Raw genomic sequence first — 24,473 nt, forward strand, 5'->3', positions numbered from 1 at the left:
TCTCGATTTTTCTGTGTATGTGGTACCAAGGATTTGAACCTGGGGCTTCATGCATGCTAGGCAAGCACTCTACCACTAGGCCGAACTCCTGGCCCCCAGCTAATTTTTATAATAATTTTTTTGTAGGTCATGGGGTTTGAACTCGGCCTGGGCGCTATCCCTGAGCTCTACAGCTCAAGGTTACCATACTACCCTTGGGCCTGATCGTTGTCCCTAAGCTCTTCTGCGCAAGGCTACCCCCATACCCTTGAGCCAGGACCCAGTTCCCAGTTTTTATTTACTTTTTTGTTAAAGAATTTATTAACTTAGATTTTTACATCATATTTCAAATGACATGTTTAACAAACAAGTATTCAAGAACATTTCCCATTCTTTAGAATTTAAATGGAGATAAGAGTGTCAGGTCCTTTTGTGCCCGGGCTGGCTTTGAAACTTGATCCTCAGATCTCAGCCTCCTGAGTAGCTAGGATTACAGCCATGAACGACCACCCCCGGGTTATTTTTTCCCCCTCAGTCCTGGGGTTGAGCTCAGGGCCTGAGCACTGTCCTTGGACTTTCTCAAGGCTAGAGCTCTACCACTTGAGCCACAGCACCACTTTTGGCTTTTTTCTGTGTATGTGGTACCGAGGAATTGAACCCGGGTCTTCATGCATGCTAGGCAAGCACTCTACCACTAGGCCAAACTCCCGGCCCCAACCTGGCTTAATTTTCATAACTCTGATTTTACTCTGAATCTGGCTGCTTTCTGCAGTTACACCTTCCTGATAAATGTTCTGTTATTGTCTTTTCAGTTATATTGTTAACAATGTTATAATTATGTAAGAATTATTAAAATAAGTTGTTTGTTAAAGTAACTGGTGTTGTTTTTGTGTCCTATCTCTAAATTCTACTATCCTCCCAATTACAAATCTTTGCTCTGGGGCAGTTGGAGAAACGTTCCATCACCAACTTTCTAACATCATCAGCTCTTATTATCAGTCCTCTAAGTCTTTAATAGCAACTGTGTTTATATATTCATATGCATACAAATATAACCGTTAGCTAATATGCAGACTTTGCCAAGAACCACGGATGTCCAGGTACAGGGAACAAAGGAAGAAGTTTAATGTGGGGGAGGGACTCACATATTCACACGTCAGAAGCAGCACTGGCTATTGTCTGGGGGTGACATATAACCTGCAGGTTTTAGGGGGTGGAGACCCTAGGGTGGATGGAGGACTAGGGGCTTCATCATGGCAGACTGGGATTTATGGATACTGTCCAAATGGTAGATAAGGGGCTCTGCAGCTTCTCAGACCTGAATGTCAGCTGGGGGGATCTGGTAGCCTTATATGGTTATTCAAGGTAAATGGGTGGGAGATAGCTGCCCTTAATCCAGGGGCCTGGTGTTGCTTGTGCTGGGCACTATGAGAGAGGGGCCTTGGGCCAGCACTGATTAATTTACTGCTTTGACCAGATGAGCCCATGAAGGGGTATGCTGATTTACAAGCTAAGCTATTCGAGAGGCCCGTGGGCCTACATGTCACGATCAATAACCTACAATGATGTGTTGTTATACGTATTATGTGTATGCACATATATGCCACACCTCACAAAACGTTTTTGTCTTAAGTGAGCAATAATTCTTTGTTGCTATTGTTTTGGTACTTGTCCTGGGGCTTGATCTCAGGACCTCATTGCTGTTCTTGACCTCTTGACCTCTTTTTTTTTCTCCTCTCTCAAGGCTAGCTGTCTGCTACTTGAGCCACAGCTCTACTTCTGGATTTTCTTTGGTGCTTAGAGATAAGAGTCTCCGGGACTTACTTTCCTACCAGGGCTAGCTTTGAAAGAGGATCTTTATTTTCTTTTTCTTTTTGGTGGGTCATGGAGCTTGAACTCTGCCTGGGCGCTGTCCCTGAGCTCTTTAGCTCAAGGCTACCACCCTACCCTTGAGCCAAGCCCCATTTCCCACTTTCTAGAGGTTAATTGAAGAGGTCCTTTTCCTTTTGTGCCCAGGCTGGCTTTGAACCTTGATCCTCAGATCTCTGCCTCCTGAGTAGCTAGGAATATAGGCGTGAGCCACTGTGTTGGGCTTCTCATGGACTTTATTTTTCTTTTCAATTTGTGTGTGTGTGGGGGTCATGGGGCTTAAACTCTGGGCCTGGGTGTTGTCCCTGATCTCTTCAGCTCAAGGCTGCCACCATACCTCTTGAGCCACAACGCCAGTTCCATTTTTCTGGCTTTGAACCTTGATCCTCAGATCTCTGCTTCCTGAGTAGCTAGGATTATAGGCAAAAGCCACTGTGCCAGGCTTCTCATGGACTTCCTGTGAGAGAGGATTTTGAATTGTTAGCCTCAGATCTCAGCCCCTTGCTTCGCTATTACAGACATGTGCTCTCCGTGCCCAATTCCAGATTTCATTTTGTTATTTTTATTTTGCCAGTCCTGGGGTTGAACTCAGGGCCACTGCCTTTAAGCTTCTTTTTTCTCCAGGCTTTAACAGGAGATCCACAGGACCACTTCTGGCTTTCTTTATGTGGTACTAAGGAATTGAACCCAGGGCTTCATGAATACTAGGCAAGCAATCTACTACTAAGTTACATTCCCAGCTCTCATTTTTATACCTCACTTCTTTGGGGTTGTTGGTGATTTGTATTGCTGAGTGTTAGACAGTGACAGTCAGAAGTTGTAGGTATCCAGCTCTAGCTGGTTCGGTTTTCACCGGAAGAGCACACGTGCGAATGTGGGCACACACACTGGCGGTTTACAAGTCTTTTGGAACTTGCTTCTGCTTCAGCAGGTGTCATTCATCCAGAGGTGAGTAATTGGTCTTCTCCACAACCTGTACCCATGCATAGCCTTCCATACCCCTAGAGATGTGGGTGAGTCCAGAAATGCCCAATATTGTGGTTTTATTTCAAAGATTAATTTTTTGTTCATTGTGGGGCTTGAACTCTAGGTCTGCGTGCTGTCTCTGAGCTCTTTAGCTCAAGGCTAGTGCTCTACCACTCGAGTCACAGCACCACGTCCACTTTCCTAGGTATTAATTAGAGATGAAAATCTCATGGACTTTTGTGCTTGGGCTAGCTTGGAACCTTGATCATCAGATCTCAGCCTCCTGAGTAGCTAGGATTATAGGCATGAGTAACCTGTGCCCAGCTTCCCTGATATTTTTTTTTTGCCAATCATTGGCCTTGAACTCAGGGCCTGGGCACTGTCCTTGGGCTTTCTCAAGGCTAGAGTTCTACCACTTGAGCCACAGCACCATTTGACTTTTTTCTATGTATGTGGTACTTAAGAATCAAACCCAGGTCATCGTGCATGCTAGGCAAGCACTCCACCACTAGGCTAAACTCCAGGCCCCTTTCCTGATTAAGTTTTGTCTGGGCTGGCCTACTACCTACCAACAACATAGGAACCCACAGGAAGCTGTGATGGTTGACCTTCCTTAAATACTTACAACCAACATTGCTAACAACCCTAGACACGGGGCTATCCCATAGAACTCCAAGTCAACTCAGCTCCCTCCAGTTTCAGAGAGGTTTCAATTGCTCAGGGCTGCTGTTATAGTTTGGATGTTAAATGTCCCCCAAAGGCCTGGGATGGAGGCTTACTTTGATAATCTGTGGTGAAACTTGTTGGGCAGCAGGCCCTGGTAGAGGAAATGAAATCATCTCTTCAAAGGGAAGGATATTAGGACCCCATTCATTTCTCTCTTCACTTCTTGGCCACCATGGAGTGGACTGTCTCCTCCCCTCCATCTTCCTGATATCAAACAACAGGTCAAATGAGCATTGTCTGAAGCTTGGGAAACCAGGAGCCAAATCAAGCCTTTCTTCCTTTGTTTATCTGAGGTATAGTTAGTCACAGATACCATGACTGCAGATAGGATGGATGCAATTTCCAAATATAAATGACATATCCTCCACTCTTCATACCAATGGCAGACAGTTTTCCATCCATAAGAACTCTCCAATAAGATACCTAGGATTTTTTTGTCCTCTAAAATACTTTTTTTTGGCAATTGTGGTGCATGAACTCTGGGCCTTGGTGCTGTCACTGGTCTCCTTTTTGCTCAAGGGTAGTATTATACCACTTGAACCATTACACCACTTCTAGCTTTTTCTGTGATTTATTGGAGAAAAGTCTCCTAGACATTCCCACTGGGACTGACTTTGAACTGCAATACTCGGATCTCAGCCTCCTGAGTAGCTAGGGTTATAGGTGTGAGCCACTGGCATCCAGCTCAGTGAGACCACAAAACCAGAAATGGAACTGTGGCTCAAGTGATAGAACACTAACCTTGAGCACAAAACCTCAGGGATAGTGCCCAGGCCCTGAATTCAAGCCCCTGGACCAGCAAAAAAGAAAAAGAATGAGATGAAATGTCATCTCCTCAGGTTTTAAGTTTCATCATTTTGAGAAGTTTGAGAGCCCCTGTATCAATCATGGAACCAATCATAGCTACTATTCAGATGGATATATGTAAAGGGGATCCTTAAGGCCTTCGCATGTTTGACTCAGTGGTCGAAGGCTTATCTAGCAGACACATGTGTTTGATTCCCAGCACTAGCAAAATAAATAAAAACAAAAAGCCTCCCTATGTTCCCTGTGTCAACTGGGGCTAAGTTGGAATGGGTATTTCTAGTCAACAGAAGGCTAGTTTTGACACTGTGTGCCTCTGTTCACTCACGCCACCATCTCTACTTCCCCTGACTGCAACATGAAATGTTCTTCCCCACTAAGCCCAGCTGATAAAGGACATTTTTGGCACTCATGCCTCTGTTCACTCAAGTTACCATCTGTGCCTCCTCTGTGTCATGACTGCAGCATGAAATGTTCCTCCCTTCTAGGCCAAGCCAATGCAGGCACATTGTGATTTTTAAGGCAAAGGCTCTCTCATTCAGTGGCCTTACAGTTTTTCTCCACAGTGGGTTTTCTGGTGTTTAATGAAGTTTGATCTGTCAGCGAAGGCCTTCTGACACTCAGTACATGAGTAGGGTTTCTTTCCTGTATGACTTAGCTGGTGCATATTTAGTGTTGCTTTCTTCATGAAGACTTTCCCACACTTGCTGCACCCATAATACCTCTCTCCAGTGTGCGATCTTTGATGTACACTGAGGCGTGACTTCCAGGTGAAAGATTTCCCACAGTCACTGCACTTATAGGGCTTCTCCCTCGTATGGATTTTCTGATGTGCTCTGAGATTGGACTGGTCAGTGAAGGCCTTTCCACACTCAGCACATACATAGGGTTTCTCCCCTGTGTGGATTTTCTGATGCACCTGAAGCTGTGACCTTTTAGTGAAGCATTTCCCACAGTCACTGCACTTGTAAGGCTTTTCTCCCGTGTGAATTCTATGGTGCACAATGAAATGGGACTTTTGTATGAAGCCCTTCCCACACTCAGGACAAATGTAGGGCTTCTCTCCTGTATGGATTCTCTGATGCACATTTAGTGTTGATTTCTGGATAAAGGCTTTCCCACATTCTTTGCATGTATAGTGTCTCTCTCCCATATGAGATTTCTGATGGATTTTAAGACGTGACTTCCATACAAATGCTTTTCCACAGCCATTACATTGATAGGGTTTCTCTCTACTATGGGTCTTCTGGTGTTTGATGAGATTAGAATGATCTGAAAAGGCCTTCCCACATTCAGCACATATGTAGGGTTTCTCTCCAGTGTGAGTTTTCTGATGTGTGGTGAGATTTGTTCTGTGAGTGAAGACCTTTCCACACTCAATACAAACATAGGGCTTCTCTCCTGTGTGGACTCTCTGATGCACATGGAGCTGGGACTTCTTAGTGAAGGATTTCCCACAGTCATTGCACTCATAAGGCTTCTCTCCAGTGTGAATCCTCCAGTGCATGTTGAAATGTGATTTCTGAATGAAAGCCTGGCCGCATTCCATGCACACATAAGGCTTCTCTCCAGTGTGAATTCTCTGGTGCATCTTAAGGGTTGATTTCCTTGTGAAAGCTTTGCCACACTCTCCGCATTCATAGTGCTTCTCCCCTGTATGGGTCCTGAGATGGACGCTGAGGTCAGAATTCTGGGAGAAGCCTCTTCCACATTCATTACATTCAAAAGGTTTTTCTCCTGTGTGAATTCTCAGATGTCTAAAGAGATCTGATTTCTGGAAAAAGGCTTTTCCACATTCACTGCACTCGTAAGGTTTTTCTCCTGTATGAATTTTCTGATGTCTAAAGAGATCAGATTTTTGCAAAAAAGCTTTTCCGCAGTCATTGCATTTAAAGGGTTTATGCCCAGTGTGGATTTTCTGATGTGTAGTGAGGTTTGACTTGAGGGAAAAGGATTTTCCACACTGAGTACATAGATGGGGTTTCTTTCCTCTAGAAACAACCTGATGTATGTTAGTGTGGGGTTCTGGAGTGAATACTTCCTCATCTTTATTTCCTTCATGGGATTTTTCTATAGCATGAATGTCCTGATGCTCAATGGGCTTCTGAGGGAAGACTTTTTCATATTCATTATATACATGAAGCTTCTCCCCGGGATATATTTCCTGATATGGTTTGCGAGCTTGTTTTTGGCTGAGGTAACTTTCACATTGATTATCTTCATAGGAAGTCACTCCTATGTTAGCCTGGTCATTCTCAGTTGAACAAGGGCTATGCAGACTTCCAAAAAATTTGTTAGGGTTCTTTGCTGGAGTGACTCCATTCTGACTATGTAAGTTTAAAGTATGTTTCAAACTTGTTCCAGATATGTTGCAGGGATGGAGTCCTTTGATTGAAGGAACAAATTTGGTACATCGGTAAATGACTTTTTCCATGTTTTGATAGTCATAAGACTCGTCCTTAATCAATACTTTGACATGGCTTAAAGGGGTTCTTGGGTTTTCCTGATATTGCTCTAGCTGGTCATTTTTTTCCCGCAGTTCTAAAATGGAACATAAGGAATTTTCCTCTGTGGGTAGGGCAAATGTCTCACGGTGAAATGAAACTTCTCCAGAAATTTCCTGCTGTTCAGTTTTCCAAATATTCTCACCTAAAAACAAAAGCAAAAATGAAAATGGCACAAAGCAAAATTATGACAGTAAAGTAAGAGCAGAAATGACATGTGACATTCTCAACAGACTCTAACACCATGACCAAATCACCATTTTTCCCTCTTTTCCCCTCCCACTGAACTCCACAGTGACCCAGGAATTGTAGAACAGTGACTTGAAACATTGTTCCTGAAAGTCTCACTAGCGTTAGGGTTAACTTGTTCACCACAGGGTTAATCTCTTTACCACAGATTTTTTTTTTCTTGTTTTATTTTTTCTTTCTTTTTTTGCTTTGTGGCAGTCCTGGGGCTTGAACTCAGGACTTGGTCACTGTTCTTGAGCTTTTTTTGCTCAAGACAAGCACTGATTTAGTCATTCCTCTACTTCTGGTTTTTTGGTGGCTAATAAGAATCTCACAGATTTTTCCTTCTCAGGTTGCCTTTGAACTACAATTCTCAGATCTCAGCCTCCTGAGTAGCTAGGATTACAGGAATGAGCTACTGGCACCTGGCTTCTTTTTGTTCTCTTTGGCATCAACTAGTTTATGTAGAAGGTTTCATTTTGACTAGTTTATATATGAATATAATGTACCTTGCTCAGACCTACCCCTTCTGTTACCCTCCCCCTCTCCCTTTTCTTCCTGAACCAGTCTCAAAAAGTTTCATTGTTCTAGCCTCACAAATAAAAGTATTTTGACCAGATTCACCTTCCTTCAACTCTTTATTTGCCTGCCCCCTTCCTATTAGTACCTACATACTAGACAGGAACCATTTCACCTTCCTAACATCCAGTTTTGCTGAAGTGGATGGTAATTGTTTAAAAAGGCTTGACACATGTGTTTGTGCATGCTTATTTTTTTAGGTCTAACACTCACCTATGAGAGAAAACACATATGACTTTTGTCGTTTACTTCACAAAAATATGGAACCTTTCATGAATCTGCATGTTATCCTTGCACAGTGACCGTGCTAATTAATCTCTGTATTGTCCTAATACTAAAGCCAGCACTTAGAATTCTTATGTAAGAGAAGATTCGCATCTATATTTATCTTCTTGTTTTGTTCCTCTGTACATATTCTTAGTCAATTATCCCCAACATTAGTTCCAGTTCCAGTATACTTTCATGGAGGTTATGAATTCATAGTGCAGACATCATATAACTCACACTCAGAAGGAAATAAAAAATTACTTTTGGTGGTAGTGCAGTTTGAACTCACAGCCTTGTACTTCCTAGGCAGGAGATCTATCACAGAGCCCCATTACTGGCCCATATTCATACTTGATTTGGCACCATTTAATGTTATAACAAGAAGAACTAAAACTCAAAGACCTAGAGTGCTAAGATTTCATGTAGTTACCTTTCCTTTCCAAATATAACACACGATCCTTTGAATTCTACTGAAAAGATGCTTGAAAATCCTTCTGAAAGGGAATAAAATATCCGCCTTTATCTTCCCAAATTCAATCCATTTAACATATATGTACACGTGTGTGTGTGTGTGTGTGTGTGTGTGTGTGTGTGTGTGTGTGGTATTTTTTTTGCCAGTCCTGGAGAATGAACTCAGGATCTGGGTACTGTCCCTGAGCCTCTCTGTGCTCAAGGCTAGTGTTCTGCCACTTGAGTCAGAGCTCCACTTCCAGCCTTTTCTGTTTACATGGTACTGAGGAATTGAACCCAGGGCTTCATGCATGCTAGGCAAGCACTCTACCACTAAGCTACACTCCCAGCTCTTTAAGTAATTTTTTTTATTGCTAGCATGCCCTATATTAAGCTTTGTCAATGGAAGGTGCTGGAAAGACACTGTAGAAGATTGCTTTGCTTCCTGTTTCTGGAGTGTGGAGTGGAGGGCTCACTCAGCAATCTCCTCTAGCCAGGACAGCTGGTCTCACACTAGGCTCCTTTAGCACAAGTGGCTTTTACCATCTGGTTCCTGATGCACACAGAGCATAACTGGCAGCCAGGTTTGTGGCGTGGGTGGTTTCTCTGAGATAAGCTCCTGCAGTGTACATGAATGACTTCTTCAGCATCCAGACCCTACAGCTCTTATGGCTTCCTAACCATCCAACATGGACAGTGTTGGTAGCTTCTCCAGCTTCAAGCCCCTGCAGTGCATTGTAGACAACAGTGCCCAGAACTAAACCTTTCTGTGATAGCTCTTTTAGATGATGTGTAGTAGAATGTCTCCAGTGACAACCTTCCACATGAAAAGCTTTTTCTGGAAGTTGAGAGGGCGGATTTCCAACAAGCTCTGGGAGTGTGGCACCAGAGTAACTTGTGCTATACCATAAACCATAGCTGTTCCCGCCTTACAAAGTCTGGATCTCATCCTTGGGAACCAGGCAATTGAGTATTTCATATTCAATTGTAGCCTACTATATGTTCGATATCATTTAAGTATACCTTCCTAAAGGATTCGTGTTTGAAAGTATGGAGCTCAGTATTTTGTCATGATAATCAAAAATGAACTAATACAAATTCCTAGAAGAACTGTCTGTATCTGCTATTCCTTTATTGTTTAGGCTTCTCTTTACTCATTAATTCTTTGCCACTCACAATCCTACTATAGTATCTATCATATATATATATATATATATATCTTAAAAAATAATTTTGCCAGTCCTGGAGCTTGAACTCAGGGCCTGAGCACTGTCCCTGAGCTTCTTTTGCTCAAAGCTAGCACTCTACCACTCAAGCCACATTCCCAGCCCAAATTAACTATGTTTAAAAAATAGGTTTTTAATTCTGGGGACTTTCTAAAAAATATATTAGTAAAAGCCCAAGTTACCTTACATTTAATCTTGTGCAATGGAGGATGAGAAGAAGCCACATATGCTGGAGTAATTAAAGCCACTGCACTGCATGAGGGTGGAATTTAGGGGGTAGAGAGTGTGATTGGCATGCATGATACCATAAATTCAATCCCCATTACCATACATATCAGTGCATGCCTTTTAAAAGAATGGGCCAGGAGTATGGCCTAGTGGTAGAATGCTTACCTAGCATGCATAAAATCTTGGATTTGATTCCTTGGTACCACATACACAGAAAAAGCCAGAAGTGGTACTCTGGCTGAAGTGGTAGAGTGCTAGCCTTGAGAAAGCTCAAGGACAGTGCACAGATCCTGAGTTCAAACCCCAGAACTGACAAAAAGTAGTATAATAAAAGCTCATGGATTATATATATTTGGTTACCATGGTAGGAAGCATAAGGAATAATGAATGGATATGGAGGATTAGAATAAAAAAGAAGGACATTTAAAACACCTGGATATACAAGGCAAGCATCTAAGGATGGGTTAGGAGTGGAGTAGGAAGAATAAAAGGCCCAACAAAGGGTATGTCATCTAAGGAATAAAGATCAGAGACAGCCAAACAAAAAAGAAGACAGTGCTCATAGTCATCCATGGAGAGATGGCATTTAAGTATCTGAGGGGCTAATGCTGACCTTCTCCAAACAACTCCAGAAGTCCAGCAACTTCAAGGTGTGCTCTTCTCACTGAGTGTTTAAAAGGTATGGATATAATCCTAGCTACTTTAGAGGCTAAGATCTGAGGATCACAGCCTGGGCAGGAAAGTTTGTGAGACTCATCACCAATTTGCGACCAAAAAGCCGGAAGTAGAGCTGTAGCATGCCCTGAGTCAAACTTCAGGACACACACACACACACACACACACACACACACACGCACGCACACACGCACGCACGCGCACACACACACACACACACACACACGCACGCACGCACACACACAAAGATGTGGGCATTTTCTAGAAGTGAATTTCCTTCCCTGGGTCAGTTTCCCTCATGGATCACTCACTCACCGGAACAGCTCTTCTGTGGGGCTTTCTCCTCTGGCATCCATGGCCCCTCTTCTTGTTCCACCTTGAAGATAATCTCTGGTTTGGCAATGTGGTACCCTATTAATAGGACACGATACAAGATTGAGTTACTCTTTAGGAAAGTGCCTTTGTTTCACAGGGAAAATAGTAACAATCACAGGGTGGAAAGAAAATCCAGACCAACACCATCATGCTCTTCCAATGTTCCAGAGCACACAGCAGTTGAGATGAAAATGTCCCCCTGAGGCCTCTATAGACTGTAGGCACCTGTGCTTACCCACTGAGAGAAGGTGGCAGTAGTTCTCCAACGTCACATCCCAGTACAGGCGTTTCTGATCAGGGTCCAAGTTCTGCCACTCCTCCTTGCTGAAATCCACTGTCACATCCTCAAGTGACACCGAGAACTGTAACAACACAATCCTGTTCAAGGTGATGTGGTCAACATGGGGCATAAGGATGGGAGAAGATAGGAAGCTGTTTTCAATGTTCTTTACTATGATGTAACATGTAGTTTTTCACCAAATAACTAGTTTATTTGTTGTGAATTGTTGAACAACTGTAATCCTAGCTACTTAAGAGGCTGAGATGTGAGGATTGTGGTTTAAAGCCAGCCTGGGAAGGAAAGTCTGTGTGAATCTTATCTCCAGTTAACCTCTGAAAAGCCAAAGTGGAACTGTGGCTCAAGGGGTAGAGTGCTACCCGTGAGCACAAAAACACATGGGAAGTACCCAGGCCAAGTTCAAATCCCAGGACTAGCACATAAAAAAATCCAGTACAATGTACAATGAAATATTCAGACATAAAAATGAGGTACTTGTGGGCCTGGAGTTTGGCCTAGTGGTAGAGTGGTTGTCTAGCATGCACCAAGACCTGGGTTCAATTCTTCAGTTACCACATACATAAAAAAAGATGGAAGTGGTTCTGTGGCTCAAGTGGTAGAGCTCTAGTCTTGAGAAAGCCCAAGGAAAGTGCTCAGGCCCTGAGTTCAAGCCAGGACTGGCAAAATAAAAACAAAAATGAGGTACTAAAACATGCTGCAATATAAATGACCATTGAAAACATCCTATTAAGTAAAAGAAGCCATACATTTTTATTCCATTCATATGAAATGACTGGAATAAAGAAGGCTACAGAGACAGAAAATAGATTAGTGGTTACTTAGGGCATGGCAGAGAAAGGAAGAAGTGGGAATGGAAGATGATGTTAAAGGGTGTGTACATGCATGGGGATGTTAAAGGGTGTATACTTGCATGGGAGTTGTTTTCTTTGTGTGCCAGTACTGGAGAGTTAAATTCAGGACCTGGGTGCTGTCCCTAGGCTTTTTTGCACAAGGCTGGTGCTCTAACACTTGTACCATAGCTCCACTTCCAGCTTTTTGCTGGTTAACTGGAGATAAGAGTCTCATAGACTTTTCTGCCCAAGCTGACATTGAAACAAGATCCTCAGATCTCAGCTTCCTGAGTAGCTAGGTTTACAGGCCTGAGCCACCTCAATCAGCGTGGGGGATTCTTTTTAAAGTGAGAAAAAATTCTGCAAAATAGATCCTGCCAAACTGGTACAGTGGTACATACCTATAGTTTCTGCTACTTAGAAATCTCATTGAGCCCAAGAGTTCAAAGTTATGGGGGGAAGGAAAGTGGTAGAAAAATGTGGGAGGGGTAGGGCAGTAGCCTTGAGCTGAAGAGCTCAGACAGCACCCAGGCCTTTTAAAGTCCAAGCACCATGACAGAGAGAGAGAGAGGAGAGAGAGGAGAGAGAGGAGAGAGAGAGGAGAGAGAGAGAGAGAGAGAGAGAGAGAGAGAGAGAGAGAGAGAGAGAGAGAGAGAGACAGAGAGAGAGACAGAGAGAGAGACAGAGAGAGACAGAGAGAGAGAGAGAGAGAGAGAGAGAGAGAGAGAGAGAGAGAGAGAGAGAGACTACCTTACATATGTAACTGTAACCCCTCTCTACATCACCCTGACAATAAAAGTAAATTTTAAAAAAAGAGGTCAAAGTTAGTCTGGGCAACATAGTAAGAGCCTATCTCTTTAAAAAAAAAATGGAGTGAGGGCTAGGGCCATGAATCAAGAAATGGTAGAGCACTTGACAAGCAAGTGCAAGGTCCTGAGTTCAAACTGCAGCACTGTAAAACAAAACAGGGCTGGGAGTGTGGCCTAGTGCTAGAGTGCTTGCCTCGCATACATCAAACCCTAAGTTCGATTCCTTGGTACCACATATACAGAAAAAGTCAGAAGTGGTGCTGTGTCTTAAATGGTAGAGCTCTAGCCTTGAGAAAGCCCAAGGACAGTGCTCAGGCCTGCATGCTGTAACTGAGCTTTTGTGCTCAAAGCCAGCAACTCCATCACTTGAGAAACAGCCCCACTTCTGGCTTCTTTTTTGTGATTAATTGGAGGTAAAGTTTCATGGACTTTCCTGTTTGGGCTGGCTTTGAAATGCGATCCTCAGATCTCAGCCTCCTGAGTAGCTAGGATTAGAGATGTAAGCCACAGGGGTTTGGCTACATATTTTACTTGTGTGCCCATGCATGTACATGTGCTCATACTAAGGCTTAAACTTGGGGCCTTATATTCTCACTTGGCTTTTTTCCCTCAAGGTTGGTACTCTACCACTTGAGCCATAGCTCTACTTCCATCTTTTTCTCTGGTTAATTGGAGATAAAGAGCCTCACAGACTTTTCTACCAGACTGGCTTGAACCACAATCCTCAGATCCTAGCATGAGTAGCTAGGATTATAGGCATAAACCAACTGCATCAAGCTATATTAATGTAGTTTAATGTCTGGTTAAACTTTTACCTTTTTAATTTTGATTAGCATTAATTGTACTGCTAAATATTTTAACAATTGCTGCTTTCTTCATGTTGATTGAGTAGCTTGAGCTGGTGGAAAAAAAAGACTCTCACCTCTCCCTCCTCTCTTTTTTTTTGCCAGTCCTGGGCTTGAGCTCAGGGCCTGAGCACTGTCCTTGGACTTTCTCAAGGCTAGAGCTCTACCACTTGAGCCTCAGCACCACTTCTGGCTTTTTTCTATGTATGTGGTACCGAGGAATCGAACCCGGGTCTTCATGCATGCTAGGCAAGCACTTTAACCACTAGGCCAAACTCCTGGCCCCTCCCTCCTTTCTTTAAGTCCCAACTACAGAGAATTTGTCCACAGACCAGGTCACAAAATATGAGCATTGACAGACATAAGAGAAATATTGGCAAGGTATATTGCTAGGTACACTTTTTAAAAAATCTTTTCACTTACCAAGATAGAAGGTTTGGCACTCATCATAGCTAGGAAGGCAGATGTGGCATAGTAGAAGAGGGCTTTAGGTAGGAAGTTGATAGCACAGATACTCAGATTGCAGCCTCACCTGCTACATATAAAAAGGTTTCATTGGGCCGGGAGTTTGGCCTAGTGGTTAAAGTGCTTGCCTAGCATGCATGAAGACCCGGGTTCGATTCCTCAGTACCACATATAGAAAAAAGCCGGAAGTGGTGCTGAGGCTCAAGTGGTAGAGCTCTAGCCTTGAGAAAGTCCAAGGACAGTGCTCAGGCCCTGAGCTCAAGCCCAGGACTGGCAAAAAAAATAAATAAATAAAAATAAAAAGGTTTCATTTGTCTAGGCATTTTCCACCACAGACAATAGCATTGGATCCCTACTTCCACATAATCCCCCAAACTCCAGCTTTTCACTGCTCTCCAGCCAAGTACACAGCAATGTCTTCTTTCTGAGCCTTCAAAATCCCAGCACACTCTGCATCTTACCCTGGAGGTGTGCTGGCTTGTGAGGACTTTGACCATCTACGGCCCATTCTGTCCCTGATTCCTGGGCAAGCTGTTCTGGCTCCCTCTACAGCTGGCTGGAAATTTCAGGTCTCCTGCCTCCGGACCCCCCTACTCACTTCTGCTCCCCAGCACACTATCTATTGTTCGTGTGTGTGTGTGTGTGTGTGTGTGTGTAGGTGAGTGTGTGAACCCTCCCCCACAACCAGTCCTGGGCCTTAACTCAGGGTGTGTGTCCTGTCCCTGAGCCTTTCTGTTCAAGGCAAGTGCTCTATCACTTGAGCCACAGCTCCACTTCTGGCTTCTTTTTTTTGGGGGGGGGGGTGCTTTATTGGAGATGAGTGTTCTGGACTTTCATGCTGGCTTTGAACTGTAATGATCAGATCTCAGCCTTCTGAGTATCTAGGATTACAGGCATGAGCCATCAGTGCCTGGCATCCACATTGTTTTTGAAGAACGTGCAGGTGTGATCCTGTCTTCCACCTGCCCTAGGCCTAGCAGAGAGGCTCCACAAGAAGCCTAGCAAGAAAATGAAATGAGAGGCAGTCTCAAGTTGCCTTCAGTTGGAGGCAGCTATCTAGATACTTGCAGATTCCCCTTTGGTTGCTAGATGCACTTGTATTTTGCATGCCAGGTCTTTGGGTAGACTTGCACTGACCCAGCTTTCTTTTCCAGTCTCACTTATACTTCTCAAGAACAATATAGAACATCCTGAAATAGGGACAAACTGGTTGAAGCAGTCTGGGCATATGCAGACTAGATTCCATTCACCCAGGCAGGTTTCTGGAGCCTTGAGTCTTGAAGGACCAGTTTTGCATCAGGCCCCAGGTTTCTGTTGAAAACAAAACCAAAAAGAACAACAAAAAAAACCATTCTGTATGTGTGCTGGTACACTCTGCTTCATTTAGCTCTGCCAAGCTGGTAGACTATCAGCCTGTTTCTCTTTTTTCTGCTACCTCTGGCTGTTCCCTCCCTCCCCCACTAGTCCTCTCTGGTTTTCTTCACTTCCATGGGCTGATCTCTACCCAGGTGTGTGTGTGCTGCTCTTGAAGCGTAAACTCAGGGCTTAAGCACTGTCTCTGTGCTTTTGTGTTCTACTACTTGAATCACAGCTCCACTAGCAGGTTTTAGTAGTTAACTAGAGATAAGTCTTACAGATTTTCCTGCCTGAGCTGGCTTTGAATCACAGTTCCCAGATCTCAGCTTCCTATGAAGCTAGGATTGCAGGTGTCAGGCACCAGTGCCCAGCCTTTTCTTTTTTGAACTCATGGCCTGAGTGCTGTCCCTGAGTTCTTCAGCCTAAGGCTAGAACTCTACCACTTTGAGCCACATTGCCACTTCTGGTTTTCTGGTTAATTCGAGATAAGAGTCTCATGGATTTTAGTGTCCTGGGTTGGCTTTGAACCTCAATCCTCAGATCTCAGCCTCCTGAGTAGCTAGGATTACAGACATGAGCCACCAGCACCTGGCTCAGTCTTACAATTTTTTTTTAAATTGTTGTGGAGATGGAAATGTGTCTTAGCCGTAGAGGTTTGCCTAGCAGCCACCAAGCCCTGGGTTTGATTCCTCAGCACCACATAAACAGCAAAAGCAGAAGTGGCATTGTAGCTCGTGTGGTAAGAGTACTAGCCTTGAACAAAAAGAAGCTCAGGGACAGGCTCAGTCCCTGAGTTCAAGCCCCAGGAGTGGCAAAGAGAAAAAAAGAATCTGAGGGCTTTAGAATGGGTCACTTGATTTCAAAATTGCTGAGAGTCAATTTTAAACGTTCAAACTATAAAAAGGTTAAGTAGGTGAAGTGATGGCTATATTAACTTGGTTTACTCATTATATAATGTAATTCTCAAAATATTATAGAGCTGGGGCATGGTGGCTCATGCCTGTAATCCTGGCTACTCAGGAGGTTGAGATCTGAGGATCGAGGTTCAAAGCAAGCCTGGGCACTAAAGTCGGTAAGGCTCTTCCATCAGAAAACTGGAAGTGGTGCTATGGATCAAGGGGTAGAGCAGTAGCTGTGAGCTGAAGCTACAGTGTCCAAGCCCAGAGTTCAAGCCCCACAACACACACACACACACAATTAAAAATAAAATTTCAGGTCAGGAGCGTGGCCTAGTATACTCTCCTAGCATGCATGAAGTCCTGGGTTCAATTCCCGGGAACCACGTGCACAGAAAAAGTTGGAAGTGGTACTGTGGCTCAAGTGGCAGAGCACTAGCCTTGAGCAAAAAGTGTCCAAGGACAGTGCCCAGGCCCTCAGTTAAAGCCCCAGGACTGGCAAAAAAAAGATAAATATAGGAAGAAAATATTGACTATCTAGAACAGAATGCTGAACTGTGGAGTTGAAAATGAGATAACAAAGCCAGATGAAGGTGGCTCATATCTGAAATCCTTCTAATCAGGATGCTGAGATCTGAGGATTGAGGTTCAAAGCCAGCCAGAGCCAGAAAATTTGTAGACTCTTATCTCCAATTAACCACTAAAAACCCCAAAATAGAGCTGTGGCTCAATTGGTAGAGTACTAACCTTGAGCTTCTGCTCTTTTTGAGCTCAGTAACAGTGCCCAAGCCCCGAGTTAAAGCCCCAGAACTGGCACAGAAGGAGATAACTTGAGCTTTTTTTTGCCAGTTGTGGCACTTGAACTCAGGGCCTGAGCACCATCCTTGGAGTTTTCTCAAGGCTAGAGCTCTACACGTCAGCCACAACACCACTTACAGCTTTTTTAATGTATGTGGTACCGAGGAATAGAACCAGGACCTTTGTGCATGCTAGGCAAGCATTCTACCACTAGGCCAAACTCCCAGTCCAACTTGAGCTTTTTGAAAACATGGCTCAAGTGGTGGGTGGAGCTTTTGGCCTTGAATTCAACCCAGTAACACCAATATATTGAGGGAACAGATCAGTGGTACAGTGTTTGATTAATATGTGTAAGGCCCTAATTAACTGACAGCACCACACAAAGGCAACCAAATAATATGATTCCATTTTTAAACCTTAGTTTTATGTGTATATGGCATATGTGCATATTCACATTGACTATACTCAATGTTAATGATTATCTTTGGGTAATACTGGAATTACAAGTAATTTTCTATTTTCTATTTGTTAATCTGTGTTTCCTAAGACTTTATGAAATTATTTAATGACAAGGTCAAAATAATTTTTTTTAAAATTTAACATCTACCCAATGACCACAGAACTCTGTGCTCTTATGGCAGCACAGCCTTCTCCCAGATGACAGCATCCAGGGGAAGGTCTGAAAGGAAGAGGCCATGTGCAGGGTCTGCCTTTCTTGTGGCAGGAAAACTTGGCACTCTGCTGCTTTGTTGTACGTTGGCAGTATACAGTCAATGTGTCTTTAGGGTGATCACATACCCATACATTTTGTTCATTTGAATGAGTGTGTAGCCCTCCTGACCTCTGGTCACCCTTCCACTTCGCCAGTCTAAGTTTTAAGCAAAAGCATTTCTCTCTGGGCCAGTAGTTTGGCCTAGTGCTAGAGTGGTCACCTAGTATGCACAAAGCACTAGGTTTGAGTCATCTGTACCTCATACACACAAAAAAGTGGTGCTGTGGCCCAAGTGGCAGAGCACTAGCCTTGAACAAAAAGTGTCCAAGGACAGTGCTCAGGCTCAAGCCCCAGGACTGGCAGAAAAAAATCTCCACCTTAAGTAAGATAAGGGAGAAATCAGCAACTCACCAGAGACTAGGAAGAAAGGGGGCTTAGCCATCAGATAAACATCTGTGAAGAGCCCATGGAGAGGAAAGGGCTGTGCTGCAGTCAGGGGTTATGTCTCCATAGCTGTAGTTATGCTCAGCTTTTATAGACCACAAGACTGGCTCCTCTTCATATCTCCCTCCCCTCACCTTGCCTTTCCACCGAGACCTACAGGGTTCTGGGTGTCGGGAGTTCAGCCATGTGGTGTTAACTCACAATGAGAGGACTGTTAACTATCTCTAGAGAAACAGGCCCAAATCTACTGCTTTCTATCACTCATCTACCTTGAGGACCTGCGGGCAGGTCAGAAGTATCTCCACAAAATCGATGGCTGTCCCTGGAGTTCTTTTCTTCCTCACATGAACTCCCAATGTCCCTCTGCAGGGATGGACAAGGGTGACTGGGGAGAGCTCCCATTTTATGGCAGGTATACACTGGATCTCAGTCCCAGCTCTTGTGCTTTTCTGTTGATATGTCAGTCCCTTGTAGAAGCTTAAAAGTGGGCTGGCATCTGAGGATTCCAGAGCTGCTGGTGCAGGTGAGCTGTATATACTCACCTGTGTGTGCTCCATCTCCACCTGCCTTCAACTCTTATCAAGGCGCCCAGAAAGCTGGAATGTTAGTGCGCACATGGTTTGCCACTCACGGGTCACCCACAAACACTTCCTGGGAACACCAAAATAAAGCTTACTGCGCTGGATGCTATGGAAAAGGCCAGGAAAACTAGCACCAAGTAATAGCATGGATGTAGTGAAAGAGTCACAGATTTGATGTAAAATGAATAGGAGCTGATTTCTGGCTCTAGCTGAAATCTGAGCAAATCATTCTAGGCTGTGTTTCTTCACCTCATAACAAGTTCAAAAGACCTCTCTGAGTTATATGAAATGGGCCAGGAGTTTGGCCTAGTGGTAGAGTGCTTACCTAACATGCACGAAGACTCAGATTCGATTCCTCGGTACCACATACATAGAAAAAAGCCAGAAGTGTATTGATGCTCAAGAGTTAGAGCTCTAGCCTTGAGAAAGTCTAAGGACAGTGTTCAGACCCTGAGCTCAAGCTCAGGACTGGCAAAAAAAGGTATATGAAATGATGCAAGTATAGCGCTTACATCTGCATATATAGCACTTAGACCTATCTAGCCTCTGGAATATGATTAGTAGCAAATGCTGTTATATTACAAAATCAAAGGCGTATTTAACCAGATACCTAAATTCATTTTCAGTCATCCCATCCACCATCAAACAGAACTATTCATAAAGTCCACTCAAAGATTTCTCAGATTGAGGGAAGAAGGGACTCAAATCCAGGCTGCCTGTGCCTTTTCTCAATTACATGGTACTGTATACCTGTTAGTTAAAATAACCATTTCTGTTCCTGCTGCCTTCAAAGTGCTTTAGCTGAGGCGTGACCATGTCAATGTACATAAACTGAGTTGCATAATTTCATATACATTCTAAGCAACTCATATAGCTCACTCTTCTATTGTTTTAGCTGAGGCGTGACCATGTCAATGTACATAAACTGAGTTGCATAATTTCATATACATTCTAAGCAACTCATATAGCTCACTCTTCTATCCTTTTGCTATTTCTATTTGTGCCCTAAAAGTGAGCAAGCAGGTCTACACAGGCTTCTCTACCATTAAACTGTTTGACAAAACTGTCAAAAAAGTTGCTTATCATTTCATTTCTACAGGTTCTTCAAATAATCACCAATGTAAGCAGTGTACTCTCAATAGGACATTATCATTGGCCTGCTTTAGGAGTCAAAATATTGAATTATTGAGGCTCTGCAAGTCACAGCCCATATATATAACCCACCACCACCAGTCACAAACCTCCCACTCCAACACATATCAAATGTCTTGCAGCAACTAGTGTTTACTGCCCCAATCCATGGCTTCAGTCACCCAAAGCTTCCAAAGACATAATCCTCAGTGATCCCAGATTTCTTAGCATCCCTATCAATAAACTTACATGGAATGACTAAAAGACCTTAGATATACCTCCAGTACTAGGTCTTGAACTCAGGGCCTGGGCACTGTCCTTGGGCTTTCTCGAGTCTAGTGCTTTATCACTTGAGCCACAACACCACTTCCAGCCTTTTCTGTGTAAGTGGAACTGAGGAATCAAACTTAGGGCTTCCTGCATGCTAGACAGTCACTCTAAGACTAGGCCACACTCCTGGCCCCCTCCAACTCTTTTTGTATTAGCATATGTTAGTTGTACAAAAGAGAGTTTTTGACATTTCTTTTTTGCCGGTCCTGGGGCTTGAACTCAGGGTCTGGACACTATCCTTGGGCTTTCTCAGGGCTAGCACTCTACCACTTGAGCCACAGCACAGCAACACTTGCAGATTTTTTCTGTGCATGTGTTATGGAGGAATCAACCCCAGGGCTTCATGCATGCTAGGTAGGTAGTCTACCACTAGGCCACACTCCTGGCCAGTTGTTGACATTTCTATATGTATAAATAATGTATCCCGATTAACCTCATCCGTCATTCTTCCTCATCCTATCCTCCCTTAAAACAACTCCAACATGTTTCATTGCTCCATTTTCATAAATGCAAATAAACTATGGGGAACATATTCAGTCTCATTCCCCCTTTAGCCTTCCCTTTCTTGCTATCTGTCTGTTTTATCTCCTATCATTCATATTTTGTGAATATTAATTGTACCAAGGGTCTTCACTATGTCATTTCAAATGTGGTACTTCAAATGTATTATGTGTTGCACAAAATAACATTTTCTTGCTTTCCCTTCCTCTGAGCCTCTAATTCCCTGTTGATCAACAGCATTTATTGTTAATTTCCAACTTTTATAAAACCAAGAATTTCTAGAGATTTTAGTCACTTCCCTAAATGTCTCCAAATATTGAAGAACTCACCAAAACTTTAGTTCACCATCAATTGTCATAAGAATGCCCTAGATTGACAGCTGGGCACAGTGGCTCATGCCTGTAATCCTCGCTACTCGGAAGACTGAGCTCTGAGGATCAAGGTTCTAAGCCAGCATGGGCACTAAAGACCCTGAACTCATCTCCAATTAACTACTAGAAAACTGGAAATGGTGCTGTCGCTCAAGGAGTAGGGAGGTAGCCTTGAGCTGAAGAGCTCAGGACAGTGCCCAGGCCCAGAGTTCAAGCCCTATGACCGAGCAAAAAAAGAAAAAAGAATGCCCTAGAATATCCTTTTAGACCCTAACTCACTGATCTTCCCCTAATCCTTGACTCTCAGGAACCCAAACAATTTCTTCTTCTGCCAGTTCTGGAGCTTGAACTCAGGGCCTGGGTACTGTCCTTGAGTTTTCTCAAAGCTAGCCCTCTATCATTTGAGCCATTTACACCACTTCCAGCCTTTTCTATGTATGTGGCATGGAAGAATCAAACCCAGGGCTTTGTGCATACTAGGCAAGCACTCTATCATTTGGCCACACTCCTGCCTCCCCAAATAATCTTAACTTTGGCTTGGCACTTAATTTAAAGGACAACCCGATAACTTAATACATTATATTGGAACCAGACTTTTGTTTGCAATAACAGGAGCTGTATTAGAAGAACACATCTACAAATTCAGATAAAAGAACTGGAACTAATTTTTTTTTGGTCAGCCATGGGACTTGGACTCTGGGCCTGGGTGTTGTCCCTGAGCTCTTCAGCTCAAGATTACCGCTCTACCCGCTTTGAGCCACAGTGACACTTCCACTGGAACTAATTTTAAATGCTCATTGGCTTGATATGATTCTGTCAGAACAATTTAAAATGCATTTATAATCTAACATTCTGATGTCAGTATCTCAGAATATAAAGTAAACAGTAATAGAAATCTCAAAATAGAAGAAAAGCAGTTTCACCACCAGCTTTTGCAACAACTTTATTGTATATTACAATATCAGTCTGCAACTGATGGGGTGAAAAATAGGTCCCTAAGCAATTTGAGAAGGACTTACAAAAATCTGAGGATCATGGTCTGAGTCCAGCCCAGGCAGAAAAGTCTGTGAGATTCTATTTCCACTTAATCAGCAAAAAAAAAAAAAAGAAAAGAAAAAAAAGGGAGGAAAAAGAAAAACCAAACCAAAACACCACCACCAACAAAACCAAGTGAAGGTGTAGCTCAAAGCATAGAGCACTAGCCTAAGCAAAATAGCTCTGGGACAGCACCCAGGGCCTTAGTTTAAGCTCCAGGCCAGGCATGCATGTATGCACACACATGCACCCATGCAGGCACGTACACATGTATGTGTACATACATACATACATACATACATACATACATACACACACACACATACACACATACCCCATCACAAGATGCTACTAAAAAATACAAATAAGAAAAACAAGAGACATGTTTGTCAAGATAGAACAAATTTTATATAAAGGAATAAAATTGATATATTTAAAAAAAACCATGAGAACTTCTAATAGCCAACTAACATGTAAAAAATGTCCAACCTGCCCATCAAAGAAATATTAAAACCACAAAAAGTACAGAAGAGACCACAAGTTTCAAACAAGTCAAGGTGTTGTTGAGAATGGGATGGATCCCTCATGAACAGTACCCACTGAAGAAAAAAAACACACCCTGTGCAGCCTATTCCTACTCTAGAACCCCACAGAAATGTTCCTAAATGGGATCAGGGTGAAGCTCACTGGTAGACTACCTGCTTGCCAAGTGAAAGAGCTTCCTGGGTTCCATTCTGAACAAGGCAAAAGAAAAAAAAACACAAAAAAAACTTTAAATAATAGTTTGTGCAACCAGAGAGCATAGGGACATTTCTAGCATTGGAAATAGCAAAACAGGGGAACACAGTGTATTCCTGAGGGAGAAAGTATCCACTGGGATCTGGCCTTAAAGGAACTGCAGGCAGATGTGCCAAAAATTTAGAAAGGTTTTGGGCCCAATTCACCCACGCCCACAACGCCCATCTCCGCTTTGAGACTCAGATGTTGATACAGAGACAGAAAGTCTCTGGAAGGCTTCCGTGGTTGAGCGGAGCTCAGTGGAACCCAGGGATGATGCTGTGCCTGATGAGACAATGGGTTGATAAGAAAATGGTTTGAATGAAAAATTTGAGAAGCCCTTTTGGTTGCTATCCTTCTGGTCACAGAGGGAGAAGCCGGACTCCCCTATGGGCAAGGCCCAGCAGGGGTTGGGTTGAGAGTGATTGCCTATACCCAAGTCATCACTATATGAGTTGTTGGACACTTTCACTACAACACTGACTTGAGAGAACCATCCCAACTTTCTCCTCCGCTTTTGTGGCCCATACTCTGCCTTAGCATTTGTGGCCCGGCGCATTCGGAACCACACTCGCACATCGTGCTCCTTCAGATTGAGCCTGGCAGCCAGGGTTACCCGAGCCTTATAGTCAGGGTACCCATCCATCTTGAAATAATTTTCCAGCTCTCGATGCTGATCCCTTTTGTAGATCTTGGCATAGGGGTTCAGGGACATTGGGAAGTTCACAAAGTCATTAGGCTCTTGCATCCTGCCTCCTGCTCTGCTCTGGTCCTTGATACTCTCAGGAAAGCAGTCTGAAAAGTGACTCTTGCAATTGTCTATAACTGTATTGGAGTAAAGAAAGATAATTGGGCATTTAGGGTAAACAACGTTATTACTAAGTTAAATTTAAATACTCTAGGATATTTAATTTAACACAATGTTCTGAAGGAACATAATGTTCAGGAGGCTCACTTAATGCTATTGCAATCGACAGTTTCTTCTTTCAGGCTGAATAATATTCCATTCTACTAACATGTATAAATACATGCATACATATATCCCATTATTTATCATTGGTCTATTGAAATACCTGTTCAGCTCTTCAAGACATTGATTCATTTCCTTTGCAAATATACCCAGAGGAGGAATTGGTGGATCATATAGTAGTTCTATTTTTAATATGTTGAGGTATCACCACACTACTTACATAATGGCTGTAAAGCAAAGTATACTCCTATCCACATATACAAGGATTTCTTTTTCTCCATAACCATAAAGGTTCTTTTGTCTTTTTATAATAGTCATCCTTATAATATGATCTATCACTGAAGTTCTGATACACTTTTCTTGGATAAATACTGATGTTGAGCAACTTCACATATACCTACTGACACATTTTTATGTCTTCAAAGCCAGCCAAGGCAGAAAAGTCTGT

The 24,473-nt window shown here is 43.1% G+C and overlaps 1 protein-coding gene and 1 non-coding gene across 4 annotated transcripts in view; both read right to left on the reverse strand.

Moving 5' to 3' along the window:
• Positions 1-1,125: 1,125 nt before the first annotated feature.
• Positions 1,126-24,473, reverse strand: part of Znf41 (zinc finger protein 41) — a 39,949-nt gene continuing 16,601 nt past the window's right edge. The window contains exons 3-7 of one of the 3 annotated variants that reach the window (XM_090326128.1): positions 15,261-15,434; positions 14,082-14,193; positions 11,112-11,238; positions 10,817-10,912; positions 1,126-6,993 (exon numbers count right to left, since the gene is read on the reverse strand). In XM_090326128.1, coding sequence (XP_090182254.1) covers positions 4,892-6,993; positions 10,817-10,912; positions 11,112-11,238; positions 14,082-14,108 — 2,352 coding nt within the window. In that variant the 5' untranslated portion in view covers positions 14,109-14,193; positions 15,261-15,434 and the 3' untranslated portion in view covers positions 1,126-4,891. Of the gene's footprint in view, positions 6,994-10,816; positions 10,913-11,111; positions 11,302-14,081; positions 14,194-15,260; positions 15,435-22,597; positions 23,881-24,473 lie in introns of those variants that run through there. The other 2 variants (XM_090326127.1, XM_090326130.1) reach the window with 2 other exon arrangements.
• LOC150040676 (U6 spliceosomal RNA) lies at positions 7,910-8,017 on the reverse strand. The gene has a single exon (XR_016533910.1). It is a non-coding gene; the product is annotated as a U6 spliceosomal RNA (small nuclear RNA).

The sequence above is a fragment of the Megascapheus bottae genome, chromosome X (genome assembly GCF_031878675.1).
Source record: "Megascapheus bottae isolate mThoBot1 chromosome X, mThoBot2.hap1, whole genome shotgun sequence".
In the NCBI taxonomy this organism is placed as follows: Eukaryota; Metazoa; Chordata; class Mammalia; order Rodentia; family Geomyidae; genus Megascapheus; species Megascapheus bottae.